Below are 23,287 nucleotides of genomic sequence, written 5' to 3' on the forward strand. Positions count from 1 at the left end.
CTTTTTTAAGTGTATTGTCTTGTGTACAGAGTACATTGTTTCATCATGATAAGAAACAAAACTCTTAAGAGACTTATCTTTTCCAAGTTGAATACGGACCCTACATTTCCTATGTATAGGATGGCTGTAATTGAAAAATGACACCTAGTCCATAGCAAACACTACAGCATAAAGGAATAAGTCAAAGAAAACATTTTGCTTTTTATTTTATTTTGAAATTAGAATTGAAAACATATACATATTTTAATTTCAAAGTTATTTTTTGGCAGGATTACAGGTAATCCAGGTTAGATGAGGATCTGTGTTATCTTCCACTCCAAAAAAAGCATCTTCATGTAAATCAATGTATCCTACTTGTTTTTGCCTCATTTTCAGTTTTATTGACAATTATGGTCATTTTAAGCAAAGGAGGAAGATTCCTTATGATGTGAATTAAAAAAGTTTTAAAAGACGCTTTGTTTTTCAAGTACTTGCCTTCGAGTCAAACAATGAAACAATACATAAAAGCTAGTTCTCTGATCTGGAAATAAAAAACAAACTTGTTTTGTATGCTGGTGTTGTTTAGCAAGATTTTATGGGTCAAATCTGGCAACCAAAAACTAAAAATACATTAAAGCAAAAGAAAATAATACCAACAAACAATAGTAACCAAGAAAGCTTCCCACATCATGTCTAAATTTGAAAAACACCAGGAACTGCTTATGCGTGCAGATTGACTTTTACTGATGTGTGGTTTCGCTTACAACGAAGCGGAAAACAATGCTGGTATCAATAGTCAGCATCATTTTTTAAAATGTCCTGGAAACTTAACAGGAGAGTATTAGTCCAAGGGTATTCAGCATTTAATACTGAAAGTGCATAATGAACAAGTCAAGCTGACTGAAGTGAGCTGGACCGTCTGCTGCATTTTCCTTTGCTTTGCTTTTCTTTTCACAAACCATTTTTATCTGAGCCTTTCCTGCTCCTCCTAAAAAAGAACACAAAAAGCATAAAATGGATACATCCTATTTATTTAACTGCCACTCACACATCATGCATTGTAACAAGCAAAAATGAAAAGCATGACATTACAAATTTATACTGCCCAAGGTTTTTTTTACGTGCAGTACTATATGTTCCACATGCAAGGGGCTATAGCATTTGCTAGGACATTTAGTACCGTCCCATGGTGGCATCGACCTCAGTGTTTATAATTGCTATTACCTGGTTTAGTATGAAGTAGACAAAGGAACTACATGGCAGTGGCCACCATACAGCTTGGTGTGGCACTGACTGTTTTTGTGGAAGATCCAACCAAAGAAATAAATAGTTCTTGATTTTTTTTTTTTTTTTCTTGACTTCACTTTTTGTGTGATTACCATCCGTTACCATGAAGGAGAATGCCCAGGGCATGGGCTGATGCAGGTTGGTTATTTGGTTGATGCATGACATCAAAGGGGATTTAGGTGGATTCCGAGGGTATCACAGTGTTAAACTTAGTATATACAGTGTTAATGGTTTCATAAATCTGGCAAAAAATACATTAAGCACTGGAAGAAGTCAAGGCGCAGTTACAGAATACTTTTAACATTATACATGAGTATAACTGTGAGAAGAGCAGGAAATGCTAACTCTGTAATTGTACCAGGAGATATTAGCACTTAGATAAGACAGAATAAAAAGACTTGGAGGAAAAGCCTGCCTAGTCATAATCTGAATGTTGAATTATTTTTGTAATTGTCTAATTTTGTTGTATTTGCGATGGACTGTCCAAACACGATTTTAGAAAGCAAAGTTGCACTGAACTGTACTTGACGCCACAGTACCTTGGTACTCTAATGATCAGTTTTGCTGTCATGTCACCTGATCTGAGACTGTATGTTCTGAGCACATGAGTAAAGAGAGGTTCTGATGAATGTTTGATTGATGAATGTTTGAAGTAAGAGTGGCTCAACTGGGTATGGTGTCATTGCTTCTGTCCAAGATGGCTTTACCTCTCAACTTTGGAAGAGCTTTTCCACATCTCAGGAGTGATCAAGCACGTGAGGTCTGAATAGACCACACTTAAGATATCACCAGTGGATGTGGATGCAACAAGCTGTAGGCTAAACATGGATGGTGCCTGCCATGGAACCATCTAGAGGCGAATTGGAATAAGTGGGTTTGGCAGTGTTAGATTATAATTACTAAGGCACTTGATGAACATTGTGATTTTGTTGATATTTTTATATCTTTAATTTACGTTTTAAAAGAAACTATATTTAAGATAGGCAATCATTCTGTCACATGACTTTAAAACTGAAGTACATTTTCAGTTCATATAAACTAATCAGCAGTAAAGAGGATTTGCAGCTCTGTAGTAAAGTAAGTTTCTCTATATGCAGGCCCTTGTAAGAAATTATTATTTCTGTCACTATTATTACTTTAAGCGTCTCCCACTCAGTCGTAGAAAGACTTGCATAAAACAATGTGATTATGGCATCCATCAACAGAGTCACAAGGTCTAGATGAAGACCTTTTGTTCTCTTTACTCTTCCAACGTAGCAAGAAATGCCCCTATCCCCGCAGGTGAATCACATCATGCCTAATCGTTAAAATGGATGTTAGAATGGTGTCCTGTTCATTATAAACATGAATCAAAAAAGCAACAAAAATAGCTTTCATTCCTGGCAGGCAGTGTGAAGTAGTGGTTAAGATGCTGGACTGTAAAACTTAAGACTGCCACCTGTAACCCACTGTGTGACCATGATTGAGTCTCAATTGCTGATCTGGTAGTAGTACAGAAACAACTGTGTTATACTGTACCTGTAAAGTACCTTGGGACTGGTGTTCACTCAGTAAAGTCACTGTTTAAAATAATGAGGGAATACAGACACACTATGTGTCCCTGAGAAAGTCACTTCATTCATTTCTGCTCCTGTTGTTAAAAGTACTTGGAAGCAATTTACCTGTTATTCTGTATTTGGAATGGAATTCACTTTAGAAAGATATTATATAAAATAAAATATTTTGTATTACTTATAAAAGAATTTTAAAAAAATTTAATAATAAATAAAGATATCATCGATCATGAATTACAAAACAATAGCTGCACTTCAGTTTTGTCTGCAAACCTAAAATGTTTTAACCAGATGCATTTGTTTGAAATATACCCTTATTTCCCTATCTCCCTGGTCACTGTGCTGAATTTATAAGTCCTGAGGGGCCACCTTCCCAGTCACTCCAATTTCACTGCACACCTGCCTTTGAAATTTGAACATTTTTCACTGCTGCAGACAACCAGATGGAAAATGATGCCGTTTGTCAATGAGATAAGGGTTCAGGTGGGGCTGATCTTTCTTCTGTTTGATCTTCCATGTGGCTTCCTGGGAGAGACATAACATTCTCCTCAAATGCAGCGCCCTGGCTTGTACAGGCCTGCAGTGAAACCCAATAGTTTGGCAGGCCTGCTGTTTGGACCACACGGCTTTACCTCATCGTTTTACACAGATACTCATAATATGCACACAATAAGCACAGAAGAGACATTATTGTGTTACAATGAGACGATAAGAGGGCTATAACCATTATTTACCTTTACAGAGAAAAACCACTCACAGAGGTATGGCACGATTAAGAAACTCCCCTCAGGGACTCATTCAACAAGTCAATGAGGATCTGTGGTATTTTAAGGAAAGAAGTTTTAAATAACAAATAATATAAAACAGGGCTTTTGGATTTATCTTTCTTGGCCATTTAAACTAAAGGTGTCTGGTCTTTCTAAATGTTTTCTTATGTTTGCAAGTTTACAAAAAACAGCATATTTCAAACAGAGTTAGGAGTAGCTAGGATGCTGAAGATAAGCAGGCAGTACTGTCTTATCATCCAGAAAGACTTTTGGACTGGATAATTTGCAAAAGAATCATAGAGGACTCTTCTTTCTGTGTGCACTTCAGTTCCTGTCTTCTCAACCCTCTAATTACATTCCTCATGTTGCAGTCAAATATGTGACAGATTAAAAGAATCCTTGCATCTAGCTCTCCATTAACCCCTAATTTTCACTACTCTTTAGCATTCAAAACAATTCCTGCAGTATCTCAATTTCTGGCCTTTTTGAGAGTCACAAACCCCAAATCCTCTGTTTTAACTGAATTACTGACAGATTAATAGGTTCTTCTTGCACTTCTGAGGAAGGTGCAAATCTGCCCTCTTATAACTCTAGTTGTGCTTCACTGCAATAATTTAGACTGTTGTTTTAGCTCTCTCTCTCTCAAATCCCAGTAATCATGAGTCACAAATGTAACTCCTGCCATGATATGAGTCTTTCTGCATTCTCCATAATCTAAACTCTAGTCCTTGGGAGTCTCCAGTTTTTTCCTGGCAGATTACATGTTTTATTCTATTTATACACCCTTAAACTTTGTCCCTCAGTTCTCCCAAATTCCATCCATCCAAAGAGGCTGCTTTCTTACTCCTCCAGATCTGCAAACCACAGTCCTGAATTATCTCCAGTTCCAAGTCTTCTATACTGAATGAAACTTATATCTAGCTGTCCTGTATTATAAGATTTTTTCCTAGAAATTCTGCGGAATCAGTCTTCGGCATTCTGCATCTAAATTCAGTCTTTATAGTCTCAGATTCCAATCCCCTGGTGTCTACAGATTAAAGAAGTTTTTACTTCCAGCTGTCTACACCGTCAGGTTTACTGTTCCTCTGTCTTTCAAGAGTCTGAATAACTAGTCCTCAGATGCCTACACTTCTGCTCTTCCCTTGGTAAAGGACATTTTTCATCTAGTCTTACACACTCAAGTTGTGGCGTGTGCATGTCTAAAGACTTGTTCCTCCTAAGTTAAAAGAGATGTTAATCTAGCTATGTGGTTCTGATCCTCCTGGAATAAGGGACACTTTTTAAATATTTATTCTTATGTCTCAGGTCTGTGTTTTGTTCCAGGACTCTTAAATTAAAAAACTTTCACTGTAATTCCTCAGGATCCCTTTTTTCCTAAATTAAAATTTTTTACTCTCACAGAGTACATTTAATAAGAAACTTTAAAAAACAGAGGGAGAACATTCTGCTAGGCACATTTGGTAGCATTTTCCAAATAGATTTTTGTTAGAGCTGTAAGGAGGTCTCTGTTTATTGCCACTTTTATTCTTCTAGCCCTCCACAGTCTCAGTCTTAAGGTTTCTTTAAATGCATTCCTTCAGAATTAAACTAACTGTATAGTCCAGTGCTACAGGAGGTTTTTCACATCTAGCTTACAGACAGCTGATAAGAGTTCTCAACCACATCCCTTCAAGTCCCCATTAGTTTTAAATTCTTTTATACTACGAAAGACCCTAATCTAATTTCTGAGTCTCTGATTTTTTTAGGGATCTAAAACATAAACCAATACAAATTTTTAACACATCGAAATAGAAGCTCATATTGTCTAGCAAAACCTGACTATAAAAATAATAATAAAATATACCCTGCCCTGTTACTAGTTATCAGTAGTAAGTGTAACATACTATCCCTTAATACTCAATTTGAGTATTTCCTAAATAGCACCCTTTACAGAGTAGTGGTTAAAATAAAAAAAATAAAATGATTATTGAGTGGTACATTTTAATTTCTAAACGTCTTGGCCCAACTTGAGGATTCTTACATGCACATTTTTTTCTGCTTTGGAATAAGGCAGATTACTTCATGTCAGAAATACAAAATGAAAATGTGTACAAAATTTGGGCAGTTCTGAAATGCGTGGTTGGTGCAATTGTTCTTTTGTCAGACACCATTGTAATTAAGGTGCCACCAAAGTAGTTTTAACAACTTCCCGGACTCTTGACTGAAGCAATTTGTGCTTGTTCGTGTCTGTGACTTTATGACAGTCCAGTTAATATTTGGTACTCCGTTGTTCTGTCATCCTAATACATTATTGTCTTAATAGAAATGACAAAACTTATAAACTCGAACCATGTATTAAAGCAGTGAACACAAACAGGAATTAGAGGTAACAACTAAGTGTTCAGTTAGCTGGCAAAATCAAAATTACCAAAGGGGCAAGCATGTTTGTTTTCATTTTTTCTTACCTTTTCTTCTTTTTGTTATGGTAAATAATAAACACTGCCATAACTATTAGAGTAAGGGAGGCAAACACACTTCCTAAGGCAATTCCAAGAGTGTTATCTAAAAAAAGAAAAATATTAAAATCAACACTATAATGTGCAAAAGGAAAAAAATCACACATAAATGTAATTGTTCATTTAGACACACTTTGTTGCAGTTTCTCAAATCTTCACAAAAACATATTATAACATTGTTCAAATATATATATCCATCCATCCATCCATTTTCTAACCCGCTGAATCCGAATACAGGGTCACGGGGGTCTGCTGGAGACAATCCCAGCCAACACAGGGCACAAGGCAGGAACCAATTCTGGGCAGGGTGCCAACCCACCGCAGTATATATATATATATATGCTGGGCTAAATTAGTTTCTGGTTAATGTTGGACACCTTTGCTCTGGCAAACCAGCAGCCTTTGGTAGTTTATGTAAACCTTGCACCCTTGCAAACGGGTTCTATGCTTCTGTCCATCTCCACCCATTGCCTCCAGCATACATTTATATACTGTGTCGGCAACACAACTCTGGTGAAAAACTTTAGCCAGATAAGATCTACAGTAGCACAGAAGTGGAGAGTATTTTGGAATATCAGAAGGAGAGCAAATGCAAGGCAGGATGTCACCAAGCCTGGTAGTCTAGTTTTATTGCCTGACTTATTATATAGTGAACTCAACTCCAGGTAAACACATACATGAAGCACATGAAAAATCACAGTTTATTCAATAAAATAGTAAAGCTGGGCACACAGAAGGCATTTTACCAAAAGACATAGCCTGTTTACTACAAAATCTCACTTTACAAACATGGCATCTGTACTACAAAGTACTTGAGAAGTTTTCAGATTAGGTCTTTTCCTTCACCCCATTAACCTTAGAACGAAACACAGGCTCTGTAATTGTTTTATGATCCATTTTAAATTTCCCTTTTTTTTTAAATAGTCATACTTTTTTGGAATCTGTGTAAATTGTTTGTTCTTTGTCTTTGTATAAATATAAAGCATTTGTAGGGTATTTTGAAGTGGAAATGTGTATATATAAATGAAGTTAACAATTATAATAAATAAAGCAAATATATATATTATATATAAATGCTATTTAGTAAAATGTAAAAGATGCAATACATAAAAAAAAACATAATTTTGTACATACAGCACTCAAATAAATATATCTATTTTTTCATTTTTGTAACAGTTCAAAAAGGTGAAGGCATGAAGTATTCCTAGGGGGTAAACTAGTCCTTCACACAGCACGCTCACTCACTCACACACACCTCCACCCCACATTATAATCACCACTTAGGTTACTTAGCTGTGAAACGTAAACAAGGCCACAGAAGCTTTATGACAAACCAATACAGCAGAATATATAGCTCAGCAGGTGGTATTCTCAGTGTGTCCAGGTCTGGTCAGGTCAGGTTCGGAAACATGCATTGTTACAGCACATTGCCACCCACACCATGCGAAAAAACAGCAACCCCCCAGGCTAACACATAGTCCAGTCCCACCCTCCAGAAATGACCATCTGTCTGTCACATGTAGTGTTTAATTGACGCTCCTTCGCAATGCAGGCAATGTGTCTCATTCAGGACTGTGTAAGCAACCCCTCATTTGACATACAGTCAAACTAGTGATATTCAAAGATTCTCCAAAGAAGCACAGTACCAAATAGTCCAGTCTTTGTCTTAGGTCACTGGATAGCGTCCATGTCTCGCAACCATATAGCAAAACAGGAAGCACCAGGACTCCACAGACTTGGACCTTCGTCCTTTTGCAAAGTTATCAGGAGCGCCACACATCTGTTTCCAGCAACATCATGAACCCCCATGCTCTCCCAATCTGTCTACGTACTGCATCATCGGCAAAGTCAAGACCAGTGAAACTTTCTTCATCAACAGATGCCCCACAGCTGCTGGACCCCACAACCCTGTCCAACATCAAGTCCATGCAAGCACTGGACAGGATGGTACCAAAAATACAACCCTGATGAACTCAAGGATCAACTGGGAAAAATGCAGTGGTTCTGCCTCCACCCTGCACAGCAATCACAGTACCAGTGTACAGACCGCTTTACGAAAATCAGCAAAGGCTGCAAAGAAACTTTTCTCATCATGGTGTTTGTGCTTGATGTGAACACTCTGTGCCAGGATGCAGTCGATGGTAGATTTATTGGGCATATAACCAGAGTGCCCCAGTCAGTGTCCAGTTCAATCAGAGTAAATTAAGAAACCTTCTAATGTGATACAATTTTAATTTCCACAACACAATACACAAAGTGCATGTGACACCATGATGACTGCCTGCAACATCCCAGCATTGCTTTTACACTAATGCTTTAGTTATATACTACTACTACTACTATATACTAACAAAATGGCATGATTTTGGCAAAAAGGAACATAGATATTTAGACCCCATTTTTTCTTTGTCATAAATAATATCCCAGGTGCAAGCATCATAAAGCCTGATACTGGGGCGACCAGTGTACTGTTTAAATGTCATCCACTATTATGTTTTTTGTAACAACACAAGCAGATTACTTTGCTGCAGCTCTTAAAGTGTAACAGATGGAGCAAAGACTGCCTTTGTGGCAAGTTGTAAGTTATCTGTCAGGCTTTAGTTTTTTTTTTTTTTTGCAAACTCAAATAAGGATGAGGAAATATGGTAATTTGTTAGATTTAACAATGGTTGCTTTTTATGCTGTTTGTGTCATAATTACAGCAATGGGATGTCCCACTACTCCGAAGTTGAGCCCTGAAAGTCTGCAGTTTTTCAGGTTTGCTTGGCAAATTTATCAAATGAAAAGTATTAAACTAATTTGTGAGAAAGAGGCATCCTGTAAATGGCTTACACATGATAAAATACAGAAATATGCATTTGTGGTCAAAAGTAGGGTTTAAAAAATAAGCAAATCATCTGAGACATTATGCATAATAAGAAATTCAATCAAGGGTGCCATTTCTCTTTGTCTAATTCAGAGTACACTGGTATAAATCAACAGTTATTTTTCTGTTTGATAAATTGGTTTTACTGTCATACAAGGAATACTACCAACAATACAGCAAAATGTAAATAGTGCTGCTAAACAATAACTATGTGATGACAATGCCCCCCAGAAAAAAAAGAGTTGTGCTCCGGGACAAGGAAGAGTCTATCAACTAAAGGTAGAATATTTACATAATTTTAGTGGGAGCACCCTACCTTGACTAACTACTTCCCTACTTGGCATAAATCCATTTCCATCAGACACAACTGTTGTTTAGCAATCAAACGAGAAGGTGAGCTTTTTTCAAAAATGTCTTTACAAAGTGTCTAAACAAAAAAAAAATTAAACTAGAAATACAGGCCCAGAAATAAAAAGAGAAAACATTGTCTTTATATAGCAACATTCTTAAGATATTATAAGGAGCAAACTCCCTCCTGGCCCATTTATTGGAATTAATTATCTTCTGCTTAACACAAATCACTTCAAACCTCATGAGTTACACAGTCTACCCAAACGTAACAGCATAAATTGGTAAATCTAAACAATTACTTAAGAAGTCATTGTGCTTGTGTAAATAAATTTGTAAACAAAATACCAAAGAAAGCCTATTCAGTTCCTTAGTTTTTAGATCTTTCAAAGATTACTTTATACAGTATAAATTACAGGTATAACACAATTATTTACATTTACTCAGGGCCACACAGTGAGCCAGTGATTGTGACTGAAATGGAAACTATTCGGTGTACAATTCAATGTCATAGCTGCAATACCACACTGCTTGTATGTTAGTTAAGAGAAGAACTGCAGCCTGGAGAGGATCATAAATGTGTATGTGGACATTAACTGAGACAATCTGGTGCTAATCAATGTTTAAATAGTGGTCTAAAGTGTGTTCTTAGTAATAGGACAAACCCCTCTTTTGCCACTTGTCACTGTTCAGTGTGAACCCTGGCCAAAGTTACTCCACTGTCATATAATAATAAGGTGCACTGGTTTGATTGTCCTTGCAAGTCCAGTCTGCTTACACTGAACAGTGGGATGCATCTGAGAAGAAATGCAACTAGGACTAACAACCCAACTCACTTGTATTTTCAGACACACCAACCGTAGTGCTTCTTCTTGCTCAGGGCAGACTACCACATGAAAGCCCCCCTTTTAAGAACAAGGCACAATTCTTTTTGCTTTGGAAGCAGCAGTCTTTAATTATATGTAACTACCACCCTGGCTTCATACCCTCCACGCTGCATTTTTGCATTTTTTTTTAAATTCTTTAAAAACAGGCACCATGTCATTTGGGTAATACAACCTCAATGGAGGTCTTTTCCAAGGAGAAAACTTGAATAGCAACTTTATTATCCCCATTCCATCCTGGAGACCTTTAATTATGGAAGTAGGCTGCCCCACTTCCATATATGTCAACAAAGTGCCTGAAACATAAACACACTTGTTTCTATGCTAAGTCACGGTGTCACCTGAGAATGAAAAGGATTTATAGACTCAGTTTTAAATTGTGAAACAGATGGATTTCCAACTATTTCACCACCCTCTCTCTCCCCTTTCTCTGAATTTCCATGAATTTCCATGCATGACTGATTAAATGACTTATGCAGTCCAGTCTAGGATGCTCATTGCTTTTATGCATTCTATCTTTACTTCACATGAAATTTCTAAAGCACAGAAAAACTGAAAATTAGCAACTTAGTGCACTTGTCAAGTAGTACTAAAAACACCTTGAGCATGGGAAAGACACTATATAAATAAAATGTAACAGTGACTACGCCTCCATTGATCACCAATTTGCACATTTTGCCAAACGTTTGAACTTTAAGATAAACATCATTCATATAAGAATAATATAGAAGAAAACTAACCAAACTTGGAACAAATTATTTTATTTGAACAAGCTGGAGCAACAGTTACTGTAGCATGTATGCTATACTTTAATTAAGCTATTAATCTCTTTGGTTTTAGATACAAGTGTCACTTGGGCTGTGAAAACAGTGTTAAAACTGTTAGTTCTGAGTGTTACTTGGGGAAATGAATAGATGTATCTCACGTAAGCACTGTACTCAAGGATTACTTGGGCTGTAAAAGTTCTAATACCTTTTTTTTTCCATTGTGCTTATTACTTCCTTCTAGCATCCAGCATAGGGCTGTTAGGGAGCGAATGTGAGTGCACATACAAAACTGGAAGTATGTCTATCGACATTTTTGGAACTACACATTCTGAAGCAGTTCCCAAATAAACAAACCTGAACTTAGCATCTTATTAGTAAAACTTTACCAGACCTAGGTATTTAAAATTACTGCTCCTTGATTTTTGCCACATAGTTTGGAATAATAGTTTTTTTTTCCTCACCCACTTGTTTTATGATTATGATTTGGTTTTTGGGAAAATCTGAGAAGTTTAACTTTTAAAAATAGTACTTTTAGTATTCTCTCGTACTGTATTAATTAAAATGAACACTGTTTAACATCCATCCATTTATTTTTTCCCAGAAGCATTTTGTGTAAGGCAGTACCAGTCCTGGATGGGGTGCCAGTACTGTTTGACGTCATTTTCAAATTTATTGTGAGCTATTTTCAAGGATACAATAATGTACAAGAAACATCATATATAAGCATTTAATACGCTGGTATAATAATGGGCAAGTTTATATTTTTATTCCATAGACATTTGGTATTAAATAGATGAAATACAATTTCTTTTCCCTTGATGGTGACATGAAAGCTTTCCACCTGTCCTTTTTAAGGTAGTAAATGATAGATAACCTCTAATTAGCTCAGGCTCTGCAAAATGCCTTTCTGTATACAGAATGATTCAAAATTTAAGGTGTGTTGTGTGGCCCTGAGTCAGTTACCTTGACTTTAATACTCCCAGTATGCAAACCAATCTTGTATGTTAGTTCCGACTTAATTGCTTTTGAGAAGAGCAAAAGCTCCCCAAGAACTGTAAATGACCGTGCTGTTTGGTTTTGGGTTAACTTTTTTGTATGATGCGTTTTTTTCTTTCCTTTTGAAATCTCACCACACAGTACAACAAGAGAGTTGTTTGATTTTTATGACTCTAGCTTTAATGCTAGCTCTGGGCTTATTGTTGTCTACAATTTCATAAATCCTAAACCAGTATGCTCCAGGCAAATGATGTCAACATAAAGTATTGATAACAGTGAGCAATTTAAATAGAAATCTGTACAGTTGTAGCAAAAAAAATTCTAACTTGTAAATATTATTGTAAAATCAGTCAGCCATTTTCTAACACACTTAGTCCTGAACAAGGTTGCAGGGGTCTGCTGGAGCCTATCCCAGCTAGCATAGGGTGCAAGGCAGGAACAAACCCTGGACAGAGCGCCAACTCCATTGCAGGGCAAACACACACACACATATCAGCTCCTTGCTCAAATATAGAATGCATCTGTGTTTAGAAGTTCTAATTCCTACAGCCACTGGGTTAAATATTCAAGGGTAAGCTACAGGTTTTTAGTACTATCACAATTACCTGTTCCAGAATATATTTCTCATGGTAAGTACTTTTACGTTTACTGGCTCATTCTAAATTTTGAATTCTTTTCATAGATGACCATAACATCACATTTCACATAAAAAATGCACTCTAGTAAAAATGTCCCTGGAGATATGGTCATTTGCCAAAAATATTTATCATGATTTGAGCCTCATACAGCAATGGATGTAGGGGAAGAATCCAGTCAACCCGAGTTAATACAAAACTGGGAATGTACACATATCTCAAAGCATGTCTTTAGACTTTAAGAGGAACTTAGAGTCATTGAAGGAATTACAGAAAAGGCAGTGAATATAAATAAGTTACTAACAGTGTATTTTTATATCCTTTGAACTGACAATATGACTGTACTAATGAATATTGAACTGCAAAGAATCCCTTTGGTTTATTTTAGCCAAATGTTTAGCTGACATTTTATTCGATCTTAGAATGCTTGACTTTGTGTGCAGACTCTCCTGGATGACGTCTATAGACTGGCTTCTGTAATAGGTCAATGAGATTCATATGTAAATATTTACACAGCTCTGTCTTTACAGATGCATAAAATCTGTCAAAAGGAGCAAAGTCAGTGATGTTAACTGATAAAATAGATACAGCAGAGTCATTAGATTAGATAAATGTTATTAATCCTGTGGGGAAGTTCAGGTGCATACAGCAGCAGAAACATAAAAAACAAGGATACAGACTCACAGAATAGATAATGCAGCCAATCAGTAAGTAAAAGTACACTGTGGTCAGGTTAATACACAGCACATAATAATTGATACCTCTTGGGCCAGGTCCTCACATAGTGCTTATTCAGAAAGAACACAAATACTCTACCTGTTGGTTTTGTTTTTTACCCTATGAGTGTAGACAAATTTAGGGCTGGTTGCAAAATATTGCATTTAAGGATTAAGAACAAAGTGAATAAATAACTGGTGCAAGTGAGTTTTGTTAGCAAATTCTTAACCTTCCAGTGTTATCTCTGATTTTACTCAATTAATAAATAAACACCTCTAGCCCATCATGACATGGAGATAAGGGATGATGTGATTTCATCTTTTACACATTCCACAAAGAGCGCTCAATTCTGCGTATGATATGCCTGTGCAAGCTGCTTCAAGGCTGAAAGACAGCTTTGACATGTCATAGCTGACAATTTGAGATAATCTGCTTTGAAAATCACCTTGTATCCTGACCTGTCAGAGGATAAACTGAAGGGCCATGAAAAGTAATCCAGGCAAGTTTAATAATGCAGCAGGTGGTGCAAAAAAAAAAACAAAACAAACAACACACTGCTCATACCTGTCAGTTATATAAAACTACAACCACAAAATTCAAAATGCTGTTCTCCTTTAGCTTATTGATTATTCCTTTTTGTTGTCAAGAAAGTGCTTCTTCAGTACTGTTCTGGATGATTATCTTTTAATTTACAGCAACTGTAACTTTGCATGGCACAAGTTTGGTCTAAACACTGAATACATTACTTGTGTCAATTTTTCTGAAACGTTACGGTAAATTCAGTACTTTCAGATATACATAATGATGTACGACAACCTGACCTACTTTTTATATGGTCACATATTTTAAAATAAAAATTACTTCTTTAGTTAAAGTGTGGGATTTATCCTGACACGTGGTTATCCAGCAGAATCATGGTTCTTGAAGCCGCCAAGGAGAAACAGTTCTGGTGCAATCTGTTACTGATGAACAGTTCTTAAATGTAATGTAATAAAAAACATGGTTTCTATCATTATATCACAAACATGTTACTTTATTATCATTTGTCAATATCCATGCTTTTTAAAATCCAAATGCTTGTTTACAGCAGAGGCTGACTCCTTAAGAGCTGCAAACACCAACAATCCTTAGTGCTTTGCGCCTTTCCACCTTTGCTGAAGAAGAATCCTGAATGAGCAGAACCACCAGAAACTGTCTTTCAAATTGAATAAATAGTAGATTTCATCTTCCATATGTAATAAAAATTTGATTTCAATCAGTAATTATAGCAATAATTAAGCATTAATTACATTGAAGACTTTCAGTTTTGGTACTTCACAATTTCTTGTGGTTTCCTAGATTCCTGCATAGTTAAAATAACATAGATATTTCGAATTTGCGGTATATTTCATTATTCAGAATGCTTTCTGTGTTCACTCCAATGTCATGGTTCAGTCCTTGTAGCTTTTTAGATTAAATTAATTTTCTTAATATCATGTGCAAATTCAGATGCATACAGCAGCAGAAACATAAAAACCAAGGACAGGACAGATAATTCAATCAGTCAAACAATTGATGAATAATTAAAAACTAAACTAGTGCATTAGGTGGAAGAATTGAATTGCCTGATAGCAGTGGGTAAAAATGACCCAAGGAGGCACTTCTTAGCACACAGTGGTGCAATGAGACTGTGGCAAAAAGTGCTCCAAGACAGCACCTCTTGGAGGGGATGGATGTGATTTTTCATGATGACATCCAATTTTGCTATCATCCTCTTTTCCATATCAGCTTCCAGTGTTTCCAGGGTCCGCTTTGTGGTGGAGCAGGGTTTCCTGATAAATTTGTTCAGGCATTGTGCATTTTTTGAACTTAGATTGCTTCCCAAAGAGACTGCGGTGTAGAACAATACATGTGCTACTATGGTCTGGTTGAACATTTCCAGCAGTTTTCTGCACACAAACAGGCAGTACAGTCACTGTAACATAGAATTTACATACTCTGTTTCATTTTTAGTTTTCTATACCATTTCCAGAACTAATAAAGGTTATTTTGATCTTTTTATTGTTCTGTTTAGATTGTGGTAAGACAGCCCCCATACACAAACAGAAACGACACCAGATGTCCAGAACACACGTTTATTTTTTTCTTCTTTAACAGCACTTCACAATGTCCTTCCTTCCAAACTCAGTCCTTTCTTTCCTTCACTCTCCCAGTACGTCTGCTGCTTCTACTCCTCCCCTCACAAGCTCCATCTTCTTCCTCCCAACTCCTTTAATGGAGTGAGGTGGCCCCTTTTATAATGCCCCAGATGTGCTCCAGGTGCTTCACTATGAACTTCCCTAAGCACCCAGAAGCACTCCGGGCGTACTTGGAATTTCTTCCAGCAGCACTTCCGGTTGTAACCCAACTGAGTGGCTTAGTGTAGCAAAGGGGACCCAGAGCTCGCTGCTGCATAAGTCCAGGGAGAGGCAACAGAAGATGGATGGAGTGAGGTGAGGCTTGGATTGGGAGCCCTTCAGGAAGCCCTGGACAGCAGTGACCCAGGACTGTAGATGAAGTTTGCCTGTACCTGTCAGTTGGGTGTCTCCTTTGATGTGAGGTCTCGTGTGGGGTAAGCAGAAGTGATGTCGGTTTTAAAAAGATTGCAACTGGGACTGAGATTTTAACAAAAGTTTCCTGCTTTACGATTTTAACCAGATGTTAACAGATATTTGTTGAACTTTATTTTTAACCTCCACTTGTATAATGACTTTACAATGGATTATTTATTTATTGAAGATTTTTTTAATCACTGCACTAACGAACACTGTTTGGTTGATTGGTTTTAATAAAAGCACTTGACCACTTTTGCACCTACTCCTTGCTGCATGTGTGTGTCCTCATTTGCCTTTCTCATCTATGACTATCGGCAGTTGTGGGTTCAAGAGGATTCTATTTGAAACGAAGCAAGGGGTCCACCCACATCGTCATACGTGTGTGCATGAGTGTTCCCACAGAAACGGTGTTGCCCTGTCTAATGCAGATTCCCATTTTGCACCCAGGCTTTTAAACGGTTGTATGCTACATCCATAACATTTAGGGAATGGACTCAAAGACACTGTTCATATATCTGCACTATGTATGGTCTTGGATGGCACGGTGGCGCAGTGGCAGCGCTGCTGCCTTTCAGTTAGGAGACCCGGGTTCGCTTCCTGGGTCCTCCCTGCGTGGAGTTTGCATGTTCTCCCCGTGTCTGCGTGGGTTTCCTCCGGGTGCTCCCCTTTCTCCCACAGTCCAAAGACATGCAGGTTAGGTGGACTGGCGATTCTAAATTGGCCCTAGTGTGTGCTTGGTGTGTGGGTGTGTTTGTGTGTGTCCTGCGGTGGGTTGGCACCCTGCCCGGTATTGGTTCCTGCCTTGTGCCCTGTGTTGGCTGCGATGGGCTCCAGCAGACCCCCGTGACCCTGTGTTCGGATTCAGCGGGTTAGAAAATGGATGGATGGATAGTTGTTTAAAGGTTCATAGAGTCAATATTGCCAAGTGTATAGAGGAAAGTGAAATTCTTACTTGTGTGTACTAATTAACATGCAACGTGTCACTCTCTGACAACATGACCAGTAAGTATTACTACTTTACCTCAAAACCCCTGTCTTCCTTACTTAAAGCAGTTCAGAACAATATGATTGATGAAAAATATTAGTTAATTAACATTATAATTGAACTCACTGTCATTTCAAATGACCTCACTCAGCTTCAAAATGTCACAAGTTAAAAGGGTTACAAGTCAATACTGATTGCTCACATCTCCATTTTCTCAAAACATATATTAAATGTATATTTGTTATATGAAACTGTCAATAACAGAAGGCTCTTTTTATTTTGCTGAGTTTATGTTAAACCATGATGGTTCTTAAAATAAAGGACATGATTCATACAACAAATGTGATGAAACTAGGCTGACCCGCCTTTTAAGGCGACCACTTCTTAAGGCAATTCAATATGTAGATCAATTTAAAGTTTTATACAAACTCATTAATTTGGTTATATTGCATTTGAGCGGTATTACTTTAATACTCTTAGTTTCTGTTATTTTTGTGATGAAATTTAAACTTTTTTTCTATATTGAGGTCGCCCTTTTGAACCCCCCTGATATTTACTACGCGGTGAGGGATTTGTACTCCATCAACATTAATTATTTCCAGAGACATAATTTTGTCTATTTTTCCAGCGCATCGCGCACAAAAGCAAGGGAATGATGGGAGCACCAGAACTCTGCTTACATCATGTCGCTTCGTACCACAAGCTGCAAGTAGTAAGTCTGTGAAAAGCGGAATACCGCTACGCTTTCCACTCACGGGACGGAAGGACAATTCCGACCGCTTTTATATAGAAGGATGCGCATAGGCTCCAGCTCCTTGTGACCCTGCTTTGGTTATGATACGTTCAGAAACATAATGGATTGGCAGATGGAGAACATGAGGGTGTGCCTTTTTAATTCTGTTTTTACACTGTGACATTTGCATCATAACTGCAGCTTCTTTAATTGTCGGCCCACTGATTAATTATACCAGCTATCCATACTTTCTAGTGTATCACATATTTATGGATTTTGCTATTTTATTATATTTTTTTTTACCTCACCAACTAGCTACATTTATAAATAAACTCACAAAATGTGGGACATCTGTCCTACAGCCCACTTTGTAAAGAATTATAGGAAAATTAAGTAAAATGCTTGTAGACATTGTATAGTCATACTAACAATTTAGCAGTGTTACTCAAAAACATATCCCGGCAAACAAGAATTTTTACTTTATCAAAGTCTCCAGAAAGATCTGATGGCAGTGTAACTACTAAGAAGGGTTTATACTTAGAAGACAGCAAAAATGTATTTTGTGAAATAAAACTGCACCCACCATAAATGAAACTTATCTAGTTCTTTGCTCTTATAAATGCCAGTTTTCTCCACATTTTCTAAGTAACATGTTTCAAAACTTCAAATGCCATACATTTTCTTGTGGAAAGCAATTGGTCTGACTTGCCATATTGTATAACTGTTTTGAATGTCTATCTTTTATTTCACTTTTTTGTTGAGACCTGTCCTTAACTTTGCACTTTGTCTAATCCTGCATGTCCCCCTAGGACATCTTAAGCCAGGCTTTTATTTTTCACTCTTTGCAGACCCCTGCTGCACATTATTGCCAGTGTAAATTAATATGTATTTTCCCCTGCTCTGTCTGTACTTTCCATAAAGATGAGCCTCTCTGGCTCATTGGCTCTGGTGTACATTTCAACTTTTTTCTTTCTTCTAACCTGTCATCAACGCTGTATGTCAAATTTGAATCTAGGATTCTCACCAAGGCACAATGTTTAATAGAAGTGCAGATATACAGTAGTGTACAATTAACACATTATCCTTATGCAATGCTCAATTAACTATCCCTGTCTCACTTTTATATAAACATATAGAAATGCTAATACCAAATCAAGCCTTCTTGCCTTGTGATTTCTTTATACATTACAAGATAACAAGATCCGGATATTTATACTAATCTCTCACAGAGCACATCCAGTTCAATTTCTGGTGCCACTAAAGAGACTGAGGTGACTTGGGAGGCCATAAAAGACTGGTTGGACTTAATATTATATTTGGACGGTTTCATTAAGCAAGTATTGAGCACACAGATCACGCTAGAATAAGATGGCCTTGAGAACCATATGACCATGCTTTTGTGATGTCACAAACACGCATTTCAATAAGAGATCATAGAAATTCTAAAATGGTGACACTACATGCAACTAAATAACAGTAAAATACAAAGTTGGTTGGGTTGGGAGCAAGCACTGGTACAGTGAATTGCTACACCCACCACACAACGAACCACCTCAAGATCCCAATTCAGGGCATGAGAACAGCCATGCAACAAGTGATAGCTCAGGACCACATTAGGACCAGTGTGAGGTTTTTACTGTGGCTACCAACCACCGGGTTTTCCCTACAAGTTGGAGAACCTGTAAGCAAGACTGGATGTAGGTTAACATAACAAAATAAACATAAAAAAACCAAAAACAACATAACAATAACAACGTTATCATTATATAATGAAATTCACTAAGATGGCAGGATAATGCCTTGTTTAACATATACCCCAGTGACTGTGCGGGTATTCCTTTGTTTTCTGCTTTTTTTATATTTCAAAGATGGTTAAGTTTGTTTAAGTGGTGACTCAATGTTGTCCTGCTATTGAGTGACAATATTTACTGTTTCTCTTTTGCATCTGTATTTCATGCTACCTAGTAGTTCTGTCAAATTAGTCAAAAAATAACATTTTCATATTCAAATTAAAAATAAGTAAATATTCAAACTTTTGTAAGTTAATTATTTTGGACATTACATATATGTACGTGTGTTATTATATTTATTATGGTAATGTAGAACAAACACATACAGGAAAAAGGAAAAAAAAAATCCTAGCTGTTCTCTGACCACTGTAATTTAAATAGAAGACTTGTCAAAATCATGAGCATCTGCACCAGTCTTTTTTTGCAGTCTAGTACTGAGGGTGCAAAAGTCCTTTTTTTGGACAGGAAGCCATTAAATCAGCTACAAAAAGGAGCTGAAATCCTTATGAGCCACACATGCTACCACTGTGCTTCACTATATTATTATTTATATATTTTACTTTTTTGTGCACTACAGCTTTTTGCTGTTAAAATATACTTTTACTATTTTTATACAGGTTTTTTCCCTTCAGTGTATCATGTGGACATTTATAATTCTTGAGGTGTAATTATAAAATATGGATTATCATTTTAATTATGTAGTACTTGTTTCTTACAAAAACATATGTTGTATGACACACAGAAACAAATAATAAACACAGTAAAAATCTTAAAAAAAAAATTCTATTGTTTACTAAGCAGCAATGTCAAATTTGTTTTTCTCCTTTATTTTTCCAATTACAAGTAAGTAAAATGCATTAAATTTCTGCATTTTAAACAAGCTCGCTGTTCAAACTCAAGCTGCATCAGTTTTAACTCAAGGACAAAATAAGTCTGAATTAATTTGAGCAGCTTTTCTTGCCATTTGTCTATTTGCACAGGGCGACTTCACAGACTACTTTTTTCAGTTTATTACTCTGCTTTCTTTAACAACAAGGCTAATATAACAGTCACCTCTCATCTACTCATCTAAGCCTCCACTCACATAAAGGAGCAACTGAATTACTGTAACGCCTAGAAAAGCATGAGCTGAAAATATCAGTTTTGTTGATCGTCCTTTTTACAGACCAGCCATCAAGTCTTTATTAGTGAAAATCAGCCAGTTCCATCAGGGGGCAGATTGATGGAAGCATCCCAAGTTGTAATAAAAGAAAAATCTAAATGATCACATTTATTTTACATTTGCTTTAATGAGAAGATGTTAGCCTTAAACAACAGTCAGGGATCTCAGGTTTAAGAGTGAAATGATAGAATCAGATGCAAAACAATAATTTTAGAGCACAGGAGTAGCATTTAGAAAAACTGCTCTGAATACACTTGTAGATCAAAGTGCAGTGTAATGGGACAGAAAAGAAACGCTACTTTGTGAAGGGGTCAGGCTGTAAGTTTTACTATTGAAGATAACAAGCTAACCTTTTAAAAGTACAAAAAGGCTAATTATGGAAGTAATGCGCAAAAAAAATCAGTAAAATACTACAGCTTTTCATAGCACATCTGGAGTAACAGGTGGCCAACATTAGTGGGGGTAAAAGAGAAAACAGTTATTTAAACAAGAGAAATATTCAAATGCAGTTGAGTTCAGTCTAACAGCCTTAGCTGTACCAGATTTTGAGTCTGCTGTTCCATTTTTATATTCTGACTGTCAGTTGACTTATGTTTATATTTATATCATTATTTTATTGTCTGATTTGATGTCTAGACATTTACAGGCTCTACTTTGAAATCAGGCTCCCATAACTGAGTCTGATTGACCTTCTGTACCATCTTGTTTGTTGTTTTAAGTTGTCTCTTCTAGTGTTAATTATAAGAGGTATAATAAGTATAAAACAAAGACTAACTGACTGATAGTTTGATTAATTGACAAGTTCCACAGTCCCACTTAAATAAAATGTATGCCGTTCAACACTTGTGCCTGTGTTTGGGGTGGCTGGAGCGCCCTGAGAGAGAGAGACAGACATGAGTCCCTGTCTTGCCCCCCAAAACACGAGTCTCAGTATTTCACCAAAACCACCTTTATTCAGCTTGAATCAGGAACAGCATGGTTATTTATTGTGGTGGTATCTACCATTCTTCTATGCACAGCAGTTAGGCAGGGTCATGGCCAAGTAATACTGTTACCTCCATTTATAATGTTCCTTGCATCACTCATCGACGACAGTCACTTATAGAGCGACCATGATTTGCTTGCTCGGTGCTCTGCTTCGGCAGTGTAAGCCTCCGGTTGCCCCGGCAATGGGCAAGCAGTCTTCCACAGACGCAGCAGTTGCGCTTTGGGACACACTTCGTCATGTTGTCCCATTGGGGTGGGTCCCAGAAGAGCTCAGAAACCTCACAATATATATATATATATATAGATATATATATATAGATATATATACACACACACTGATGGTCCAACAAACATGTTTGAATAAATATTATAATTAAACTCTATATAGGCGTATATTAATGACAATTAATTAGATTTTGTTCCTCTTATGTGACATTTCTGGATAGTGTGGTCCCCACCCCCAAATAAGTCTGCCACCCATGCTGTAGAACATTCCACTCCTTTGTTAAAGAACTATAATCACATGAAATAACAAGCCAAACAAGGCTATATAGAATGTGCATTGATTAGGGCTAGCTCAGTCTATAATAAAAACAGTTGACAAGAAGGTGCCGACAGACATACTGTAGCAGTCAACTCAGCTCCCAGATACTTGCTCACGTGTGGTCTACAGGTGAACCGCAAGTAAAATGGCCCCATACTAAGGTGGAGGCTGGGCCTAAAAATGTAAGACGGTCAAAGTTTAAGTTCACAGGCGGTCAAACCTGTCTATGGTTTTGGATGATGAGGTGAACAATCTGTTCTTATTTATGCAGCTGCATTTAAGACAAGGCATTTGTAAGCCGATGGATTGCTTCCAGATCAGATAGGAAGTGAATTATATTCAGTAGATTTATATCAAGAGGAAGTTTCTGGCTGAAAAGTAATAAAATATTACATTAAAATATGAGCATCATCTGCAGGGCAAAGCAGATGGAAAAAATTAGCTGTAATCTTGTATGCCATGATGAGCAGCTGCTGCTAACAAGAGTATATTTATCCATATTCTTCTCATTGTCCTTGCCATGAAACACTTCCCTCTGGTGGTGACACTGCAGTGCAAAGCTTGGCAATAGGCCTTTTAATGTTTGCCAGATTGTACAGGGGGGAAAAGTCCAAAGTAACTACTTCCATTCACGAACAAAAGACTCAGAAGACAAGCCAATCTGTAGGAAGACCCTGGCAAAGCTAAAAGGCAGCTATTTGAGATTCCAGCGGCTTCAGAGCAGAGCCTCATGTTCAGATCCATTGCTCTCTCCCAAACACTTTTCGCAATGCTTCACTAAAGGGGACCAAAAGGATAATTGCTGCCGATAAGGAAAGGTGGGATAAAAGGCTTGGTATTAAAAATACGATAAAGGAAAAGCTGGTTTAGGTAGAAACACTAGCACAAAGCTGCTTATTTGACAATTAGGCCCTACACAAGCATCTGCTATATAAATGTAATGAATTATTATTATTATTATTATCTGCACTGTTAAGCAAAGCATATTCAAATTATCTCAGTGTAAAAAAAAAAAGACAGAGTACAATGGAAAATGTATCTTTTAACAGTTACATTTATAAGTATTTGGATAGTGACACAGTTTTCATAATTTTGGCTCTATATGCTGCCAAAATGTATTTGAAATGAAGAAATAATTACATGATTCAAGTGTAGGTTATCAACATCCATTCAAAGGGTTTAACAGAAATATAGTAAGTATAGTTTGAGCGATTTAGGA

General features: G+C 37.0%; 1 protein-coding gene across 1 annotated transcript in view; it reads right to left on the reverse strand.

The window, feature by feature from the left end:
* Positions 1 to 200: 200 nt before the first annotated feature.
* Positions 201 to 23,287, reverse strand: part of susd2 (sushi domain containing 2) — a 68,217-nt gene continuing 45,130 nt past the window's right edge. The window contains exons 14-15 of the mRNA XM_039771417.1: positions 6,031 to 6,127; positions 201 to 967 (exon numbers count right to left, since the gene is read on the reverse strand). Coding sequence (XP_039627351.1) covers positions 931 to 967; positions 6,031 to 6,127 — 134 coding nt within the window. The 3' untranslated portion in view covers positions 201 to 930. The remainder of the gene's footprint in view (positions 968 to 6,030; positions 6,128 to 23,287) is intronic.

The sequence above is a fragment of the Polypterus senegalus genome, chromosome 12 (genome assembly GCF_016835505.1).
Source record: "Polypterus senegalus isolate Bchr_013 chromosome 12, ASM1683550v1, whole genome shotgun sequence".
Lineage (NCBI taxonomy): Eukaryota > Metazoa > Chordata > Cladistia > Polypteriformes > Polypteridae > Polypterus > Polypterus senegalus.